The sequence below is a fragment of the Ornithodoros turicata genome, chromosome 2 (assembly GCF_037126465.1).
Source record: "Ornithodoros turicata isolate Travis chromosome 2, ASM3712646v1, whole genome shotgun sequence".
In the NCBI taxonomy this organism is placed as follows: domain Eukaryota; kingdom Metazoa; phylum Arthropoda; class Arachnida; order Ixodida; family Argasidae; genus Ornithodoros; species Ornithodoros turicata.
This window is the reverse complement of record NC_088202.1, coordinates 46,455,848-46,473,212: the sequence shown is the minus strand read 5'-3', so window position 1 is coordinate 46,473,212 and position 17,365 is coordinate 46,455,848. Positions and strand designations below refer to the sequence as shown.

Sequence of the window (17,365 nt, the reverse complement as noted above, 5' to 3'; positions counted from 1 at the left end):
GAAATAGAGGGGACGTAGAAGGATATTGGCTACAACTGCTTCAGTTCATTTTTATCTTTATAAGTACTGCTCGTGACCTCATGGAAATTTGAAGCCCAGCGCTTCCACAGTGAAACTACCGATCCAGGCGATTCTAGAGCATGACTCTGCACCCTTGGGTGGTTTGCGAGGAAAACAGCAGGCTGAAGACAAAACAGCGGTTTATCGGCATATTAACTTGCTTTATAGACGCCGCAGATCACAGCAGAATAGACGACCTGAGCCCCAACGTCATCGATTACGTAACGCCTCCGCGCAAAGCATGCTGGTGAGCACCTATCAGCCTATCAGCCGACGCGTTCTTCCCGTGACGTCACGTGTGTGGCGAATATCACAACATGTAACAGCGCAATGGAGAATGTTGATGACCATGCCAGTCGAACTGTGTTTTATTGACAGTTCGTGTGGGCCACGAGTTCATGTTACTTATGGGGCGCTGCACCTGCACCCCTCGTTGGAACGTCTCAGAATGGGTCAGTGTGACTTGATACCCAAAGCAAGGTTTTCTGAGAGGCGCTTCTGGCCACTGTTTCTGGCTCTCCCTTCTTTTTGTAAACAACACAGTCGTCTCTTTTCCAAGCTAAAAAGTGGTCGTGTGTTTTCTGATCTCTGCGAAGTTCGGGCGCCCCCCGACGTTATTTCTACGGACATGCACATGTTTCTAACCAGAGCCGTATATTAAAAGGGAGTCTGGCCATTGGGAGGAGTCACAAAAAGAGGCTCGACCTGTCAATCACAGTTTCGCTCCTCTGATTGGTTTGCTTTTACCAAGGGGATCGCCATGACACAATACTGCCACCCAAAATGGCGACGAAGACAAACCCAGTGAAGCGGGGATTTCGTGACTAAAAATTTCACAGACCAACCTGATTTTACGCTGCAAATGTACATTCTAATATAAGGTTCTCGGAAATCAGTTTCAACTTATGCTTATCCATCGATACCTAACTGAAAATAATACGTTTTGTCGCCGGTGTTAGGCCTAGTGAACACGGCGATCACAACGAAATCATAACAAAAACGGCGCTGTGCTGTACAATCTTATATTTCATTGCTGGATTTCATGGATATAAACATTCTTGCCTCTTATATTCCAACTATTCATGTATATTTGTTTAAAAATCATACCGACAACAGAATATGCCCCAGAAGGTGGTTCGCCGGCAGCGGTACAACGACGGAAGCAGACGACAATTCCCGACGTGCCTTACGCTCCCTAGGTGGCGCTCATCAAATTTGCACCAACAATCCACTACTTCTGCAGATTGCGACAGGTATCCATTTCAATCCCATTCAATCCACTTGCCACCCAAAATGGCGCTGCCCATGTTGGATAGGGGGGGGCAAATAGTGAGGATAGGCTGATTGATAGCGCCCCATATTTCAAGACTTCATTGGTCAGAAAGCTGAAAAAGTGGGTGGAGCTTCACGTATAGGCATAACCCATTAATGGCCAGACTCTGTTTCTAACATGTTCGCGCCGCCCCTAGCGGCGGAATGTCGACCGTCGTGTTTCACCTTCAGTAATCATGGCGACGCTCATACGAGCTGGCACGTTGCGTGGGAAAGTAGCAAGAGAAGACTGCAGCAAGAACGAGCAAAGAGTGAACGGGCATTAGGACCACAAAGCGTATAGTCAGTCGAGTCTCTGCCTCAAACGTCCACTTAACCCTGAAGTTGATGATCTCCCCCCAACAAACATGGCGGCGGTTTGCAAGCGACTGCGCATGCGTTTTCTGATGAAATGTCCACCGTATGTATATACTGCCTTCCACATGGGCCATAATGATCGTGCCCCCCCCCCCTCCCTCTCCGAAGCACTGCTTACAGTTACAAATTGCTAGCAACAAAAAAGGAGAGTGAGAGAGAGCCTAGGCTCTCATTGACATTTTCATGTGTGCTCACTCGCTATTGAGTTTGATTATAGAATGCACTCTCGATATCTTTAGATACGTACATATTACTAGAGAGTTATTTGGTTACGTGAATGTTCTGCTGTTAGAGGCACCACAAAAAAATTCTTAGCAGTGAAACGGTGCAAAATGATTAACTATAGACTAAATTAGGCAATAAAAATGATAAAATTAACTCGGCACTCGGCTTTACTAGACAACCTTATGATTTGAGCCTGAGCCAACCAGTGATTTATCCCCCCCCAACACCCCCATTTTTTTTCTCTTTACGGCATGCCTGTAATGATGATGACCCACCAATCTTTTGCTACCCCTCCCCCCCCCCCCATGTCTTCGATTCTGGATAAACTGCTATCGGTGGAGAAGGCGCCTGCACCTCTTGCACCCTTCTCGGGGCGGCCCTGAGTCACACCAAAGAAAATCGTTCGAATCTAAAATAGACTAAAGAAACAAGGGAAAGGGTGCAGGCTAGCTGGTATAGATCCATGAAGAAGACCGAGAGACACGGACACAGAAGACGACACACATAGGTTCTCAGACACAGCAATAAATTTATTGGTTCATCTCAACTTGAAAGCTAAAAATCTTCGAATGGGTGCTAGAGGGATAAAAGATGCGTTGCTAACTACGTTTCCCCTGGTGGCAATCTCCAAGGATTCCCGAAACAACCTTACGTGGGAACCCTACGCACACCGAAGGTTGTTTCGGGAATCCTTGGAGATTGCCATCAGGGGAAACGTAGTTAGCAACGCGTCTTTTATCCCTCTCGCACCCCTTCGAAGATTTTTAGCTTTTAAGTTGAGATGAACCAATAAATTTATTGCTGTGTCTGAGAACCTACGTGTGTCGTCTTCTGTGTCCGTGTCTCTCGGTCTTCTTCATGGATCTAAAATAGACTCCAAGGTTTCTGATACCCTGACACCACATCCTTTATATTTCAATTCCAGAACATCGCCGACTGCGAGCATATGCCAAACTAAACGTGTATACTTATTTAGAGCTGGTATTTATCAATGTATTTATGGCACAGACACCCGAAGTGGTGTTTTCAGTTGCTCATTTCGGTGAAAGCAGACACTGCGAGTCATATGAAATGGTGATATGGCGTTCTCGTTATTTACCGAGTAGTTTGCCTATACCGGCAGATCATGAAAAGTACCTGAATCGTGCTGTGCAGAAATGAACATTGCAAATATGACGATTAGCAGCCGCATCAGCATTGTTATATTGGGCAAACATGTGATGAAACGCGCAGCCGACACATCACGTGTCTATTGCCTTGTAAAGAACTCACGCATAGGAGTTTTGAATGTGCTGCGTCGGTCGGAAAGGCCTAGGTATAAACCGCCACTGCCTATACATCCAAACGAAGAAATTACAGCGAGAGACGTTTGAAATGAATATGACACACTACGGTGATGAATATTTAATTTATAATCCGTAAACAGCCAGCATTAAGGGGATAGTGTACCCTATCGTAAGGACCACGAATATTACGTTGCCAAGTACAGTCCTCAGCGCTCCACCGCAACGTGGACGCGTAGTGCAACAACGCATTGTCAATGCACGTTGCTGTCAGGAGAACGAGAACGACATCGGTAATGTTACACGTGTACAAACCAGGCTCACCTGAAATACTTTGGACTTTAAATGTCCCCGCGGGACTATATTCACTTCGGAGCCGTGTGCAGATCACCCTCAAGATGGCGGCGAATAAAACAAAGAAGAAAAGAAGAACGGCGACGCGACTCAAGAAAGGAGGTGAGGTAACGGATGTATAACTATTCTTATACGTCCAATCAACGCTCGCCGAAGAAGAGACGGAAGTTGCGGAAGATAACAAAAAAGTTTCCATCCCAGCGCTACCATTGGCTGCCATGACATTTCACACTCGCATTGAATGTGTTCGCAGCAGAGAATAGTTCTACAAACGAATGTTTCATATTGGGGCATCAAGTCATACAGACTGCTGATATAACTGTAAAAATCTTCGAGCCCTTCATTGAAATTTTTAATTCGGGACCAGTCACAAAATCATTGTACACAGACGTTATGGATTCCCATTGCAGCCAATCACAGCAGACGCAATAAAATTGTATGGCGACAATCATGGTCTTCTGCTTCTAGCTTCTTGTGTGGTTCTACGGCCGGTTTGTGGTGCCTTCGGACACTGATTCCGTGTTTCGTATCATATTTTAGGCGCTTTGTTTTGTCTTCGGCATGGGACAAGTAGTGCAGCTGACAACTGCTGATCTACTACATTTTTGCTCTTTAGGTGCTCAACGCGGTCACGAGATAGTACTATTCTCTACATCTACTTGTGATGGCAAGGCGAATTAGTTTTGGAGGTCTGTGTGATAACGCCGTTCATTTGTTCTCCAGAGGCAACACCATTGAACCATTATACAATAACGAGGACGCATCATCTGGTGACGAGGAACTTTTAGACATCACAAACGCGACTTTGAACCTAATGGACGACGCCGAAGATTTCTGTATCAGCGGTCGATCTTGTGTTGGGTCACAGCAATGTAGCAATCCGAGCATGTGTTTAAACGGGGCTTCGCACAGGAATACACCAGGGAATTTTTCCACGTCCCGTGACGCTCCCGACACAACCTGTAAATCTAGCAGAGAAGAGTGTGCATCGCTTCTCTGTGTAAGTAGTGCGCAATAGAGGGTTTACGAAGAAGGTTGGACTGTTAAATTTTTCTGTGTTCTCAGTGCGGCCACCCCATGATTCTCATTTCCTCAAAAATCACGTAATGACGTAAAGAATAGCATGTACGAACGTTGTTGCCTCCTCTTTCGTTGTTCCTTCAAAAAGCAACGTGGTATGATTTATTGTGAGCTGTACGTGAAACCTGCATCTGGTCGTTGTATGAAAGTGACAATTACGTGCGAGCGCGGGTGCTAGTATGCCCACCGTTAAACGCTTTTTTGTGTGTAACACACAGTCATTTGACCTTTCATATGGCTCAGGAGCACCTTTAGTCCTTGCTTAAGTAGCTCACAAATTCGACACCGAATGTTAAGCGAAACTGCACATGCTCGTTAGAATTAAAATCATGCCCCTCAGCTCAACTCTATCAGCAGCACGCGAGCTGGTCATTTTATTATCTCTCAGTATTGCAAAAGGAATGCATTAACTGTTATTGTGTCAGTCGTTTTTGCACATTCGTGAAGAACGTTGCCCTGGCATGGATGCCTAGATGAAGAAGCAGCGCCTTTGAAATTGCAACAACCTGCAAGCTCGTTTAACTAAGTTGTTTAAGAACAGCAGACATTCCAGTGTAATAGGATTAAGGGGCTGTGACCTACAAGAATATATGAATACGAGAAAGCATAAAACCCTTGCTTTGCGTCCCTTTTGGTGTCAGCTGGTAAATTGGCACTGCGGAGTAGCAGACTGTATGGGAACCATGTTACATAGTGGAGAAAATATTCATGAGTACAACACAGAAAGTCGCACGTGAACAACGGTTCTGATATAAAAGCAAAACAACCTACTACGTATGCAGCATCCCATGTTACATTGAAATTGCAGTTCACAAAGTGAATGGTGCAGAGATAAAAAGCAGACCGATGTATTGCATTAGCAACGCTAATCTCAATTTTAACACATGGTGGTGACAAAATTTGTACTTGTCACTCTGTTGTTGAAATAGGACAGGTGCGTAAGGTTATGGGAAAAACCCTGTAATAGTAACCCCGTATCACGAGCTGCGGGCACAAATTTACTTAACCTGAACTCGTCCCTTTTAGTGACTGAGTTGTGCCTCAGTCTCCTTATTGTGGCAGGTGGACTGCCTTCCCATGCAGGGATCATCTTCAGAAGATCCTTAGCCATTTTGGAATGTTTTGCAAGATGCTTGCAACACCTTGTATGCTTAGAATCTGTTTACCGGAGACTGAAACAGATACTGATGCACACGTACTGCTGAACTCTGTCCATCGTGAAATGCGACGTACACACCGAGTGGCTCCTCTAAGGCGAATACAGGGAGGAACTGGATTTCTGTTTTACATGTGCACCTGCACAAAGTTGCAACTTACTACTTCTTGCTGCCACTTTGCTGCATCTTATAGAAACAAGGTTTGCCCCAGAGCCAAATGATCGGTCTCCGTTGGTGGTTCTTTTGCCTTTCAATCACATCGTGCAAGAATGCTGCACCACAATTGCAACGGCTGAGGGTGCCAGCAACAGTACGATTAGGCCTGTGATTTGTGCTCCCACAGTCAGTGGATTGTCTTTTTGTGAAAGAAGGAAGTCACTGAAAAGGTTAGCCAGCTGTAGGACTCGAACCCACATCTTCTGGATTACTGGTCCAGGGCTCTTACCAATTGAGCTAAGCTAACACACCTCCCCAGCGACTTCCAAGGGTGCGTCATTCGGAGGGACAAACCATCCCACTCTCTCACTCATCCCTCCTTCACTCTTACATGTTTTCTCACTCATACACACAATCCAGAAGATGTGGGTTCGAGTCCTACAGCTGGCTCACCTTTCCAGTGACTTCCTTCTTTCATCATTAATTTCTGAGGCACTTGAGGCTTTGTATGTATCTGTCCTTTCTACGTATTCCAGCCTCAGAACATCAATTGCCGTTATGTTTTTCTGTGCAATCAAATTCTGTTTTGCGAGACCTTCATTATACAGCGTCGCTGTTTCAGGATACCAGTGAAGATGACCAGGAAGAAACCCTTCACTGTCACATCCGGCAGAAGCCCTCCAGCTCATCAAAGACTGCACAGCGGCAGCTGGTTGCTAGCAGCCTGATATGCCTGACTTTCATGACTGCGGAAATAGTCGGTATGCTCAAAGTCGGTAACATTTATCTTGCATGCCTACTTTCTCAAGATAATCGGAAGCTAATCAGAAGCCCCAGGGCTGGAGCCACTGACATTTCAAACAGGGAGTGTTTTACTTTTTTGAAAAATAATTTTTGAGTCAAACTCTGTTGCAACAGATGTTAATGTAATGAAAGAAATTTGTCAGAGTAGTGTTGGACAGATACAACCAATGTTCCACTTGTATCACATTTGTGTTCGCACATGTATCGAAGATAATGTCGTGCATGTCAGGCGTTTCTCTAGCATAGAGATAAGTGGAAGGCAGATTGTGGGGCCTGAGATACTGACAAAAGAAGGGGAAGGGTGCAGACTAGCTGGTGCATAACGATGAGAGGACAAACACTGCGAGACACGGAACACTTACTTGTCGGTTCTTGCGCTTTAACTGAGATACTGATGATGCACTACTTATGCTGGCACAATGGTCGTCTCTTGTCCAGGAGTGGATGCGGGAGCATGATCAGCAGTATGAATCTAGTGTGGAAGAACAACACTCAGCAGAAATGACTTGCAGTGTCAGTAGCTTGGCATGTGCATAGTGTACGCCATGCTTCATTGACATGAAAGAACTACACAGAGTAACGTGACTGCAACTGCCACTAGAGCTCCCATCGGCAACAACTCCCAGGTCATCCTCAGGGCCCAAAAATCAGGGTTCCGTTCGTGCACTTGACTGACATGATACAACTTCACGTAGTTGCTCATGTCAGGAATGAAAACATTCTGCATGGCTTCCCTGGAACCTCCGAACAATTTCATGTATAAATTTGTGAAAGTAGTGACATTGTACAATTGACTGTTTGCCCGTCGGCGTTGCTCAGACGGGAAATGCAGTGCAGTAACTGCCTGAGGTTAACATTCTGCTCTACTTAGACTCCCCACAGCCCTTGTATTTCTTGCTCCCATGAAAGTTTATGTTTTTGATAGCAGCAGAAACATTGGGAAGTTTATCATTTACCTTGACTATCGTAGTCCCATTGCAGGGGTGATACCCATATTTGCTGCTTTTGTGACTTTTTTTGGTCTTTCTGGCAGGCATATTGGGGGGTGCTACAATATTTTTTTTTTTAGAGGGGGAGGTATTAGGGAGGGAGTGGGGGTGCTGGGAAAATCCTTCAGCAGGATCACGTAAGCTCATAGCGTAAACTGAGGCACAACACGACAAACAGCCAGACTAACACTTTCTACCAACTGACTCTTTTACACCTAAGACACCCATTTCTATGCCCAGTTATCCAGAAAACACAACACACTCCACTAAATTGGATCTGTCACCCATCAGGAATTATCATGGACAGGGCTGGAATTCTCGAAACTGTGCATGGTTTTCGGGTTAACTGGGCATAAAAACTTGGGTCTCGGGTGTAATAATGTGAATTGGACAGAGGAATTGGAAGAGACTCGGTGAACACTCAGTTGAAGCATCAGCTGCGCCAAGCCCCTTGGGCCCTTTCGCCTTCTACGCTGGCACAAAGTGAGCCACTCCTAAGGCTACCTCCGAACATTGTGTGTCTCTGCTCTCTTTGACGGGGAGCAGTTACTGTCGCCACCTATACTTTGGCTTCCTACACAGTGGTTAGAGCATGTCTTTGCTGCATACTTTTCAGGTGGCTACATATCAAACAGTTTGGCCATAATGTCTGATGCAGCGCACATGTGCACAGACCTTGTCAGTTTTTTAATGTCCATATTTGCGGTCTGGATTGCGCAGAAATCACCTACAAAGAGGATGCCATTTGGCTTCTACAGAGCAGGTGAGTAGTTTACTTCCTTACTGCATGACTGGTGGACCATGCTAGGCCCAGAGCTGAGCATTGCTATTCCAATTTTTCAGAAATCTTAGGGGCCTTGGCAAGCATACTGTTTGTGTGGATCTTAACCGGAATTTTAGTGTACTCTGCCATCCGACGAATACAGTATTCAGACTATGAAATTGATGCCGACGTCATGCTGATTGTTTCTGGAAGCAGCGTTGCAATGAACATTGTGTAAGTAGCAGTAACAGTACAGATTATCTTTTAACACACATCTTTGCAAACAAACACCCTCTTCTGTGTTCTGCATACCTTCCACGAGAGTGTAAATTCCAGCACCATTTTGTCAGGACAGCAGGAAATGCTGTTGCTTTTCATGATGTCAGTCACAACAATTTTTCTCAACTGTGAAGGTCAAAGCAATGAGTCCTAAGAATTAAGAATAGAAAATTATTGTTTTGTGTTTCTTGTATTCAGATGCCAGATTTGTAACTTTTTAACAAAAAAAAAAAAAGGAAAAGACTCCGCTATACATCCACTCCATATGTGCAGTTTGTTAATTGTGCAGAGTGTTTACATGTATAGAGCCGTGCAAAGATGTCCCTTGGAACTGGTGATACGAGGCCTTTAAAATAAATTTTCCCACATAATCATCCTGAACGTAGCAATATACATATAATCGTAACCGAAATTTTCCACCTAATATTGCATGCATGATATGTGTGTAAGGGCCTGCACACAGTCACGCTTTCTTATAAAGTTTTTTTTTTACCTGTGTCTACCACTAAAAGCTCGGCCGTCCACGCCTGCGTACCTTTTCACGTTTTTCCCTCTCTCTCTCTCTTTCCTCCGTGACCTCTCATGTTAACCGCAAGTGCGGACAGTTCCAAGAGCAGGGTTCAAAACAGTTGGAATTTGTCTTTGGGGCTCCAACACATGCTTGGTGAAATGTTATTAAATATTGGTTGCTGGCACTGGTAGAAATGTCAAATACCACACGGACATTCGGAATGTGTGTTGGGAGATTCATGCGTGCCGATTCTTTTCTTCTTACAAAAGGATGGGTCTGGTCCTCAATGGCTGCTGTCCCATTGGAGGTGCACAAAGGCATCATCACCACAGCCATGGGCTAAGCAGTCGTGTGGGACACACTGAACCGTCTAACATCAACATAAAGGCGGCACTTATCCACGTGCTAGGTGATTTATTGCAGAGCATTGGAGTTCTTATTTCTGCATACATTATAAAGTACAAGGTAAGCTACAGCATCAAATTTGTGTTATCTTGTACTCTGCACAACTTAAGGCTTCTTAATTACTGTGAAATCTTTGTTGCAAATCTTAATTTTTGTAAATTTTGAGAGTCGCAAAATTCTCAAATTGTAAGTTCACGCAAAAATGTCTAGCGAGATTTGACAGTTTGAATCCTATGCTGGAATCACAAACTTTATCTTCACAGTTGCTTATCTACTACAATTATCTTACAGATTACTGGTAAGCATTTGAACTGCTTTAGAGCACAAGCATGTGGAATCTCACATTCATCAAACGTGCTACAGGCTTCACTGGCTTACCACGTAGGAAGCCAGTTGAGCCATGAAATGGCATGTCCATGTGTATTTTAATTCTATGTGACAATAAAATTCACAATTCAAATAAAGGGTGTTTGCTCTAACGTGTCCAGAAATTTTATTTAAAGCAAGCGATAAAAGAGAAACGAGCACTACCTTTCAGCTACTTGACTAAGAAACAGGTGCTACTAGTGAAGCAGTACCTGTTACTCAAGTAGCAGAAAAGTACCACTTGCTTTTTTTTTTTATCGCTCGCTTTAAATATAATTTCTAGACACAGTAGAGCAAACACCCTGTATATTATACAAAATTCGCAAAATTTAGCGGCTATGAATACATAGTTTAGTCCAATTTGTGAAAAATTGTGGTCGCAAACTTCAAGGGTTTAGAGAACCAAAATAGAGCACGTTGTACATGAAAAAAAAGAGAGAGCTTCTTACAAGCCAACTGAGCATGGCAGGGATGTAAAGAATGCAGTGACAAAATTACAAACTATGCTGCAAAAGAAGCAAGGCTATTTTGGTTACTTTATTTATTTACTGTGGTGCTCCAAGGGCCTTGCGGCACCTACATTGTGTTGTGAACAAAAAAAGTAGCCAAAGGTGTATCAGAGGAAGGTTTTCTCTGTCAATATCAATATCTCTATCAAGTGATCTTACGTTGTGAGTTTAATGTCATGACTGTCATGTGTACTGTAAACCCGATATGTCCAAATTCCATGGGTTATGTGACGAAAGAAAACATAGCAGCACAATAAAATGCATGACAGAACATTACAATTGCGGATAAATGCCACTGTAGAGCAAGAAAGTGAAGATTGAAATTATTCAGGGTTGTGGCGGACCACTTGCCCACTGTGTGTCCACTGTCACCTTTGAAGGTAATCAAATTAAGCGAAAAGTTGAACTGACTCGTATTTGCAATATTATGTTACATTGGAGACCTTGTATGGCCAAAATTACAGGGGCGGTGAAATGGTCAAGTACATTTGCTGAGTGATTATTGGGGCATCACCGAATACAGGTGCGAGACTTTGACAAAACGAAGGGGACACGTAGGATTGACAAATGTGAACATTGCACTCGTGAAATTTGAGCTCTCAAGCTCAGCAGCTGATTCCAGACCTTCATCCTTCAGCCACAGTACAAAATTGCTGATCCCATATGCACGTTCATCTTCTCGGCGTTGGTGATGTGCACGACAATCCCCATTATGAGGGATGCTGTCATCATTTTGATGGAAGGTAAGGATTTTCTCTTGAGTATTGTGAACACTAATAACAGCCAGTTAGGCAGTGTGCCACTGGAGACTGTGTCTGTGCCTGTTACCTTTTTGTGCAGTGGATGCGCTAGATGCAAAGCTGTACTGATATTGTGCTGATATTATTGGCATGTTTTTCTCTATCAATATTAGTAAGGTATAGATCCTTGTTTATTAGTCAATGAATTTGTTCCATATGTAATGAAGGATGTCTGTAACTTTATCCATCTTTCATTGTCGATGTCCTTTACAGTATGAGTAGGCTTCTGACTTTTCGGATTTATCCGATAAGCTCCGATAAACTCCCTCCGATGTTGATAAACTCTGATTTTTCCAACGCCCACATGGTGGCCTTATGGTTTTTCCCATTTCCTTCTTCCTTTGTCCTCTTTCTTCCACACCTACTTTTCGACTTCAAACTGATCCACTATAAAAAAATGGGTCAGAAGTGGTAGCCTCCTTCAGCGTCGCTGGACGCATGAATGGCCCAAAAGGAGGAAAGTGCACACACTTGTCCCTTCTGTTCTGTGCATCCTCTCCCCTAGTGACTGTATTTGATCCCGGGAACTGGTCTGGTTTGGCACAGAACAGTACTATGTTTGTCACAGCTGCTACTCATGTTGAGCCTGGGCACCATTCACAATATCTGCAAATATGCTCGTTTTACTTCAATAGCTCTGGGTAGTAAAGCATCTGTGCGCAACATCATGTGGTTCCAGTCACTTTTGCCCTTCTTTCCTTGCATTGTCTGTGCGATCACTGCTCCGAAACACTCCAAAATCAGCGCCGTTTATTTTTCATACTGTTTAATCCTCCGAGAAACTCCGAATTTCGGAAAAGTTCAAAACTCCAATAAACACCCTCCGAATATTCCAAAAAAGAAAATTCCGAAAACTCAGAACCCTAAGTATGAGTAGAGCCTAAAGTTTTCGGGAAATATTTTTTTCCCAATTAGGGGGGTAAAAATCGGGGAAATCAACATGTGCTCTAAATTCATGCGAATTCGGGTGGAAAAACTCCCAGTATGCTAAATTCATGGAGAAATCGGGCTCTATTACTCACACGAACTGTACTGGTTTGGTACAAACGGTGATGTAACTGCATTTACTGCCAAACAAGTAAGTTAGTGCATTTCTACGGATGTCCCAGTGAGGGCAATTTGCCGGGCAAAAATCGGGTTTCACCCTAAAGAGGGAACCTTCAATTCGGGGAAGAAACGGGTTAAACCCTAGAACTTCAGGCTCTAAGTATGAGGGCCCCTCTCACCTCGTTTCTGGTTGTAGCAGTTGTCACTTTCAGTGCAGAAAATGCTGTATCCTGTGCATGTTATAGTCATATCATACAAACACTCTAATGCTGTATAGCTTCTTTAATGCTGCGGCATAACCATTGATGGGGGAGTATATGTGTAATTGGGAGGAATCGGTGTAACTGGAGAAAGTCAGACCCTGCATATACGTAGCATCTGGTTGTTGTGCTGCCCAGACAGGCGTCATGTGGACAGCGTTGATATTATTTTGTTGCATGTGACTTTCAGGATTCCCAAGAGACATGAATTACGTTTCCCTCAAGTCTGCACTACAGAGCATAAAGGGGGTCCGTATGGCACATAGCCTACATGTGTGGTCTCTAACATTGCAGAAGAATGCACTGGCTGTCCATTTAGCTGTTGGTAAGTTCTTTTTACTCTTCCCTCCCCAAAGGGACGTTTGCATCTGGAAACCCATCTGTGATGTCCGGCAGTGTACTTGGCTTGGAAAGAAGTGGGGAGGGTTTGAAATTTGCAATGGAAGTGGAACAGGAGGGGGGTTACAGTATCCAGATCTGGTTATCATTTAAGCGGCTGTAAACAGGTATACAAGGAACACTTTTTTCTAATGCAGTGTGATTCGTTGCCTCCGGTGAACTTTTTTCAAAAACTGTTGTGGCAAAAAAGTAATAATGGCTCGTATATTCACTGCACTCTGGAGAATGTTCATCAAGCTATTTAGTGCCCCTTCAGCCATCGGGATAGTGTTTGTCGGCAGTACAAACAGACAACGAAAAAGCCGTTGGCTCCACATGGGTCGTATATTTAAAAAACTGTGAAAAACTCTGTGGCTAAATGTGTAATAACTAAAGCACTGAATAGAACATGTACCCACAGATCGAAAGCGGGCCATGAAGGTCAAATACGAGTTGAGTAGAAGCACAGTACCCTGATGGTGTAATAAGAGACCTGATCAGACTAATAAGAGATGTATTTGGGGAAAAAAAGTGTTGAGGAAAAAAGAGAAAAACTTTGGAGTGATCTCATATACACATAAAGCCACACATAGGCTGAAGAAAGTAGGAAGTAAATATAATGTAGGTGTGATTTTCAAAAAGAAACTGGGGATTGAGATCTTTAATCACGAATGTAAATCGGGAGAGGGGGTTTGGGTGTAGAATAAAACGTGAAAAAAAGAAGAAAAGCGTGCATACTGTTCAAATGTGGACGTAAATACATCGGGCAGACCTCCCGGTGTATTAATACTAGATTGAAAGGGTATCAATATTCCGTTAATAGGGGGTCTGGTGCGTTAGTAGATCATTTGAGGGTCTGCCAGGGGTGTGTTGCCAAGTTTGGGGAAACAAGAATTCTCTCTATAATGGAAACAAGGCGGGCGCATTGGGCTTCCATGAAGCCATGCAAATGAAGAATGCAGGAATGAAGTATGCCGTCAATTCACCTAGCAGATGAGTTGAAGGATTTCTGGAAGGAAAAAAAGAATGCAGTGCTACTGACAGGAAGGAAACGACAGGGGAAGGGGACACAGGGTCGAAGAGAGAGGGCAACCTTGTGAAGAAGGCGCAACAGTCACGATATAAGCGGAACACAAGTGAAATAAAGGTTCTTGGTTCGTCAGTCAGTGCTTTGTGTGGCGTGACGTTCATTTTAGCTCAGGCGCTGGAGGCTTTAGCGTTTTTAATTACGTACAGCTCCGGTCAACCTTAATAATGACAACGAAAAAAAAATTCTGTCTCATTTCTGAGCGCGATAGCAGCCACCCTTGGGGCACTGGGGGAATGATAAGTGAACAAAGTCCTTGGGTTAAACTAACAGAATAATTTTGTTCAGTTAAGATTTCCTCATGGCCCCAGGGGTTGCTCTAATCGCGCTTGGGAACGAGACCATATTTTTTACCAGTGTTGTTATTAAGGTTGACATGAGTTGTACTTGGCTAATTTGTTGATCCGGAAACTGTTTAGATCTTAAATGAACAAACCATAAAGACACGCGCTGCCTCCGCAGCTGCAGAGGCTCCGACAGCATGTCGTCACTCCTAACGCGGAGGAGTGAGGGGAAGGCGCTCATAGGGAAAAGGCACTGTCCAGAAACACCGTAACTCCACGAGATGCCTGCACGGCCGTGGCATTCCTTTTCTCAAGGTCGCGCCCCTGTTTTCTCGTATTTTCACGCCGGGAATTCCGGCATACTCTCAACATCTGACGTCTCCTCTTGTGAACATTCCATCGAATAATAGTCAAACTACGCCACGCTTTCGTGTGTGATCTTCGATACTGTGGTCAGTGGTCCACGAGGAATAAAATGACACTATAGTTTTGAAATTGACTAAAATGGATGCGACCGTTGCTGTGGCATCTCTGGTTGCGAGGTCGAAATCCTGAAAAGTCGCTAGCACGCCATGAAAAAGTGGCCAAAAGTAGCCAACTTCACTTGTATGTAGCCAATTCTGCAGTTAGTGGTGCGCAGGCATCATATACTGCAAAAGTCGTTGGTTTCATGTGGAACATATGTTTGTGTTTTGGTGGAGGCCATATTTGTCGCGGGAACTTAAATTTGCAAAAAATGCAAGCTCTCAGTGACGTCAGTGTATCTGCTTCGCGGGTACTTAAATTTGCGAGTTTTTGGTGCCCGCGAAAAGCCGTTCTGCACGCAAAAAAAAAAAAAAAAAAAACTTTTACAGTATTCATTGGAGTACCCTATAACGAGTGCTCAAACGCCGGCACACAAACAGTTTGAAGGACATCATACTGACTCAATGAAGTCTAATCGTCAAGGAAAACAGTAATGAACACACTGGGCATACTTCGGCATTACTATGTGGTGCACGAGGAAAACTATCCCGGTTTAGGTGCATAGGAGTCACAAATGTAGTGTAAAGGAGTATCCACAAAAGTAGCCAGAAGATAGTCAAGTCACCATTGCCCAAGTTTCGGCGTAGCAGCAGTCAGAAAGTAGGCAGTTGGTCGCAAAATAGCCAAATGTGACAACCCTTGTGAATATCATTGTGAAACAGTCAGAATAGATCTAACTGTGTTCTCCCTGCATGTATCAGGCTGAACAGTAGTCCAGCCTCTTTCTGTAAGGCAGCAGAACATCTTTGGCCACTGGCTCACCCAAAGTAAAAAAAAAGGTCCAATGGCAATGTCTCACCACAGGTTGGGTTACATGGCCTCTGGTAGACAGTATCGTGCTACAACCAGTACTAAAACGTGTAGCTCATGGGTGTCAAAAGAGGACTGTTGTGAAATGTGAAGCAGCATGACACACTGGCTGTGATGACAGCGTGTTGCATCTCACAGAATTGCATCTGAATTGCACATCTGACAGTATTACATCTGTTATGATATGGTAAGAGAAGCGCAGTAAGATACCAGGTTATTTTAGGGGCATGAGGCATCACTGCCTGACGAATCCTTGGTGGAGTGAAGCACCGTACCTTTAGTGGTGTCTACCAGACAGGGACATTTACAGTTCAGGCTGTCAAATGCAGAAGAGACGGCCACACGTGAAACCTGCTGGGTGATGAAAGGATGCCCCAGATTGCTGGTAGTGGAAAGGAGCCTCTCAACCTCAGCCCTTGGCTTCAGTCTCCTGGAAGCCAAGAGCTGAGGTTGAGAGGCTCCCTTCCACTACCAGCAATCCAGGGCACGCCTGAAACTGAACAATAGAAGATTATAACGTGTTCATTACAACGTGTGGTCCATCGTCATTGTTGTCATGGTCAGTAAGTTGCCACAGTCTAGCCTTATAGCATATGGGGACATCATATCTAGAGCCTGAAGTTTAAGGGTTTTACCCGATTCTTCCCCGAATTTGCACCCCGAATTGAAGACTGACTCTTTAGGGTGAAACCCGAATTTTACCCGGCAAATTCCCCTCACTGGGACGTCTGTAGGAATGCACTAACATACTTGTTTGGCAGCAAGTGCAGTTACATCACTGTTTGTACCGAGCCAGTACAGTTAGTTTGAGTAACTGAGCCCGTTTTCTCCCCGAGTTTAGCATACTGGATGTTTTTCCACCCGAATTTGCACAAATTAGAGCACATATTTATTTACTTGATTTTTACCCCCCGAATTTAGAAAAAAATATTTCCCGAAAACTTCAGGCTCTAATCATATCCTGCACATATTTTTAGAACAGATAGAATGCGAGATTAGAAACTTACGAGGTGCTGTCACGCTGTGTCCTGCCTCCTTCAGAAGCACGGGTGGTGAAGAAGGACGCAGAAGGGGGGGACGCAGAAATATACAAGCTAGTGTATTAACTTTCTGGGAGTGCATAGACTCACTACAGTTCTGTTTAATTTTGACTGTCTAGCGAGGTCGTGCAAACATGGTATACTTTCCTTTACTCAGCCCTGACAGGGCCATAAATTAGGTTCTTTATCAGAAGATTGAATTCATGATATGGTGGGAAAACGGTCCAACTGGAAATTACCTTTATTTTGCCTTTGATTATGGAAGAGGCTCTTCGCAATATCATGTAGGGTAGCGTGAGACATTGGCACTTCTCAATTTGACATCCTTGATGTCATGTGACTGACCAATGAATACTGTAAAAGTGTTTTTTTTTTTTTTTTTTCATGAAGAACTGTTTTTCGCTGGGCCAAAAACTTGCAAATTTAAGTACCCGCGAAGCAGATACACTGACGTCACTGAGAAACATGAGCTTGCATTTTGATGGCATGTGACATTTAATTTGC

General features: G+C 44.0%; 2 protein-coding genes across 4 annotated transcripts in view; one reads left to right on the top strand and one right to left on the bottom strand.

Moving 5' to 3' along the window:
• Window positions 1-3,690, bottom strand: part of LOC135385356 (zinc transporter ZIP6-like) — an 85,171-nt gene extending 81,481 nt beyond the window's left edge. Inside the window, exon 1 of the mRNA XM_064614638.1 lies at window positions 3,582-3,690. The gene's annotated coding sequence lies outside the window, so the exon portion shown is untranslated. The remainder of the gene's footprint in view (window positions 1-3,581) is intronic.
• The window catches only part of LOC135385358 (proton-coupled zinc antiporter SLC30A2-like), a 79,307-nt gene that overhangs the window by 59,668 nt on the left and 2,274 nt on the right, over window positions 1-17,365 (top strand). For 2 of the 3 annotated variants that reach the window (XM_064614644.1, XM_064614645.1), the window contains exons 2-7: window positions 6,627-6,765; window positions 8,414-8,560; window positions 8,641-8,794; window positions 9,620-9,815; window positions 11,268-11,373; window positions 12,928-13,062. In XM_064614644.1, the coding sequence (XP_064470714.1) occupies window positions 6,627-6,765; window positions 8,414-8,560; window positions 8,641-8,794; window positions 9,620-9,815; window positions 11,268-11,373; window positions 12,928-13,062 (877 nt within the window). Of the gene's footprint in view, window positions 1-4,028; window positions 4,612-6,626; window positions 6,766-8,413; window positions 8,561-8,640; window positions 8,795-9,619; window positions 9,816-11,267; window positions 11,374-12,927; window positions 13,063-17,365 lie in introns of those variants that run through there. The other variant, XM_064614643.1, reaches the window with a different exon arrangement.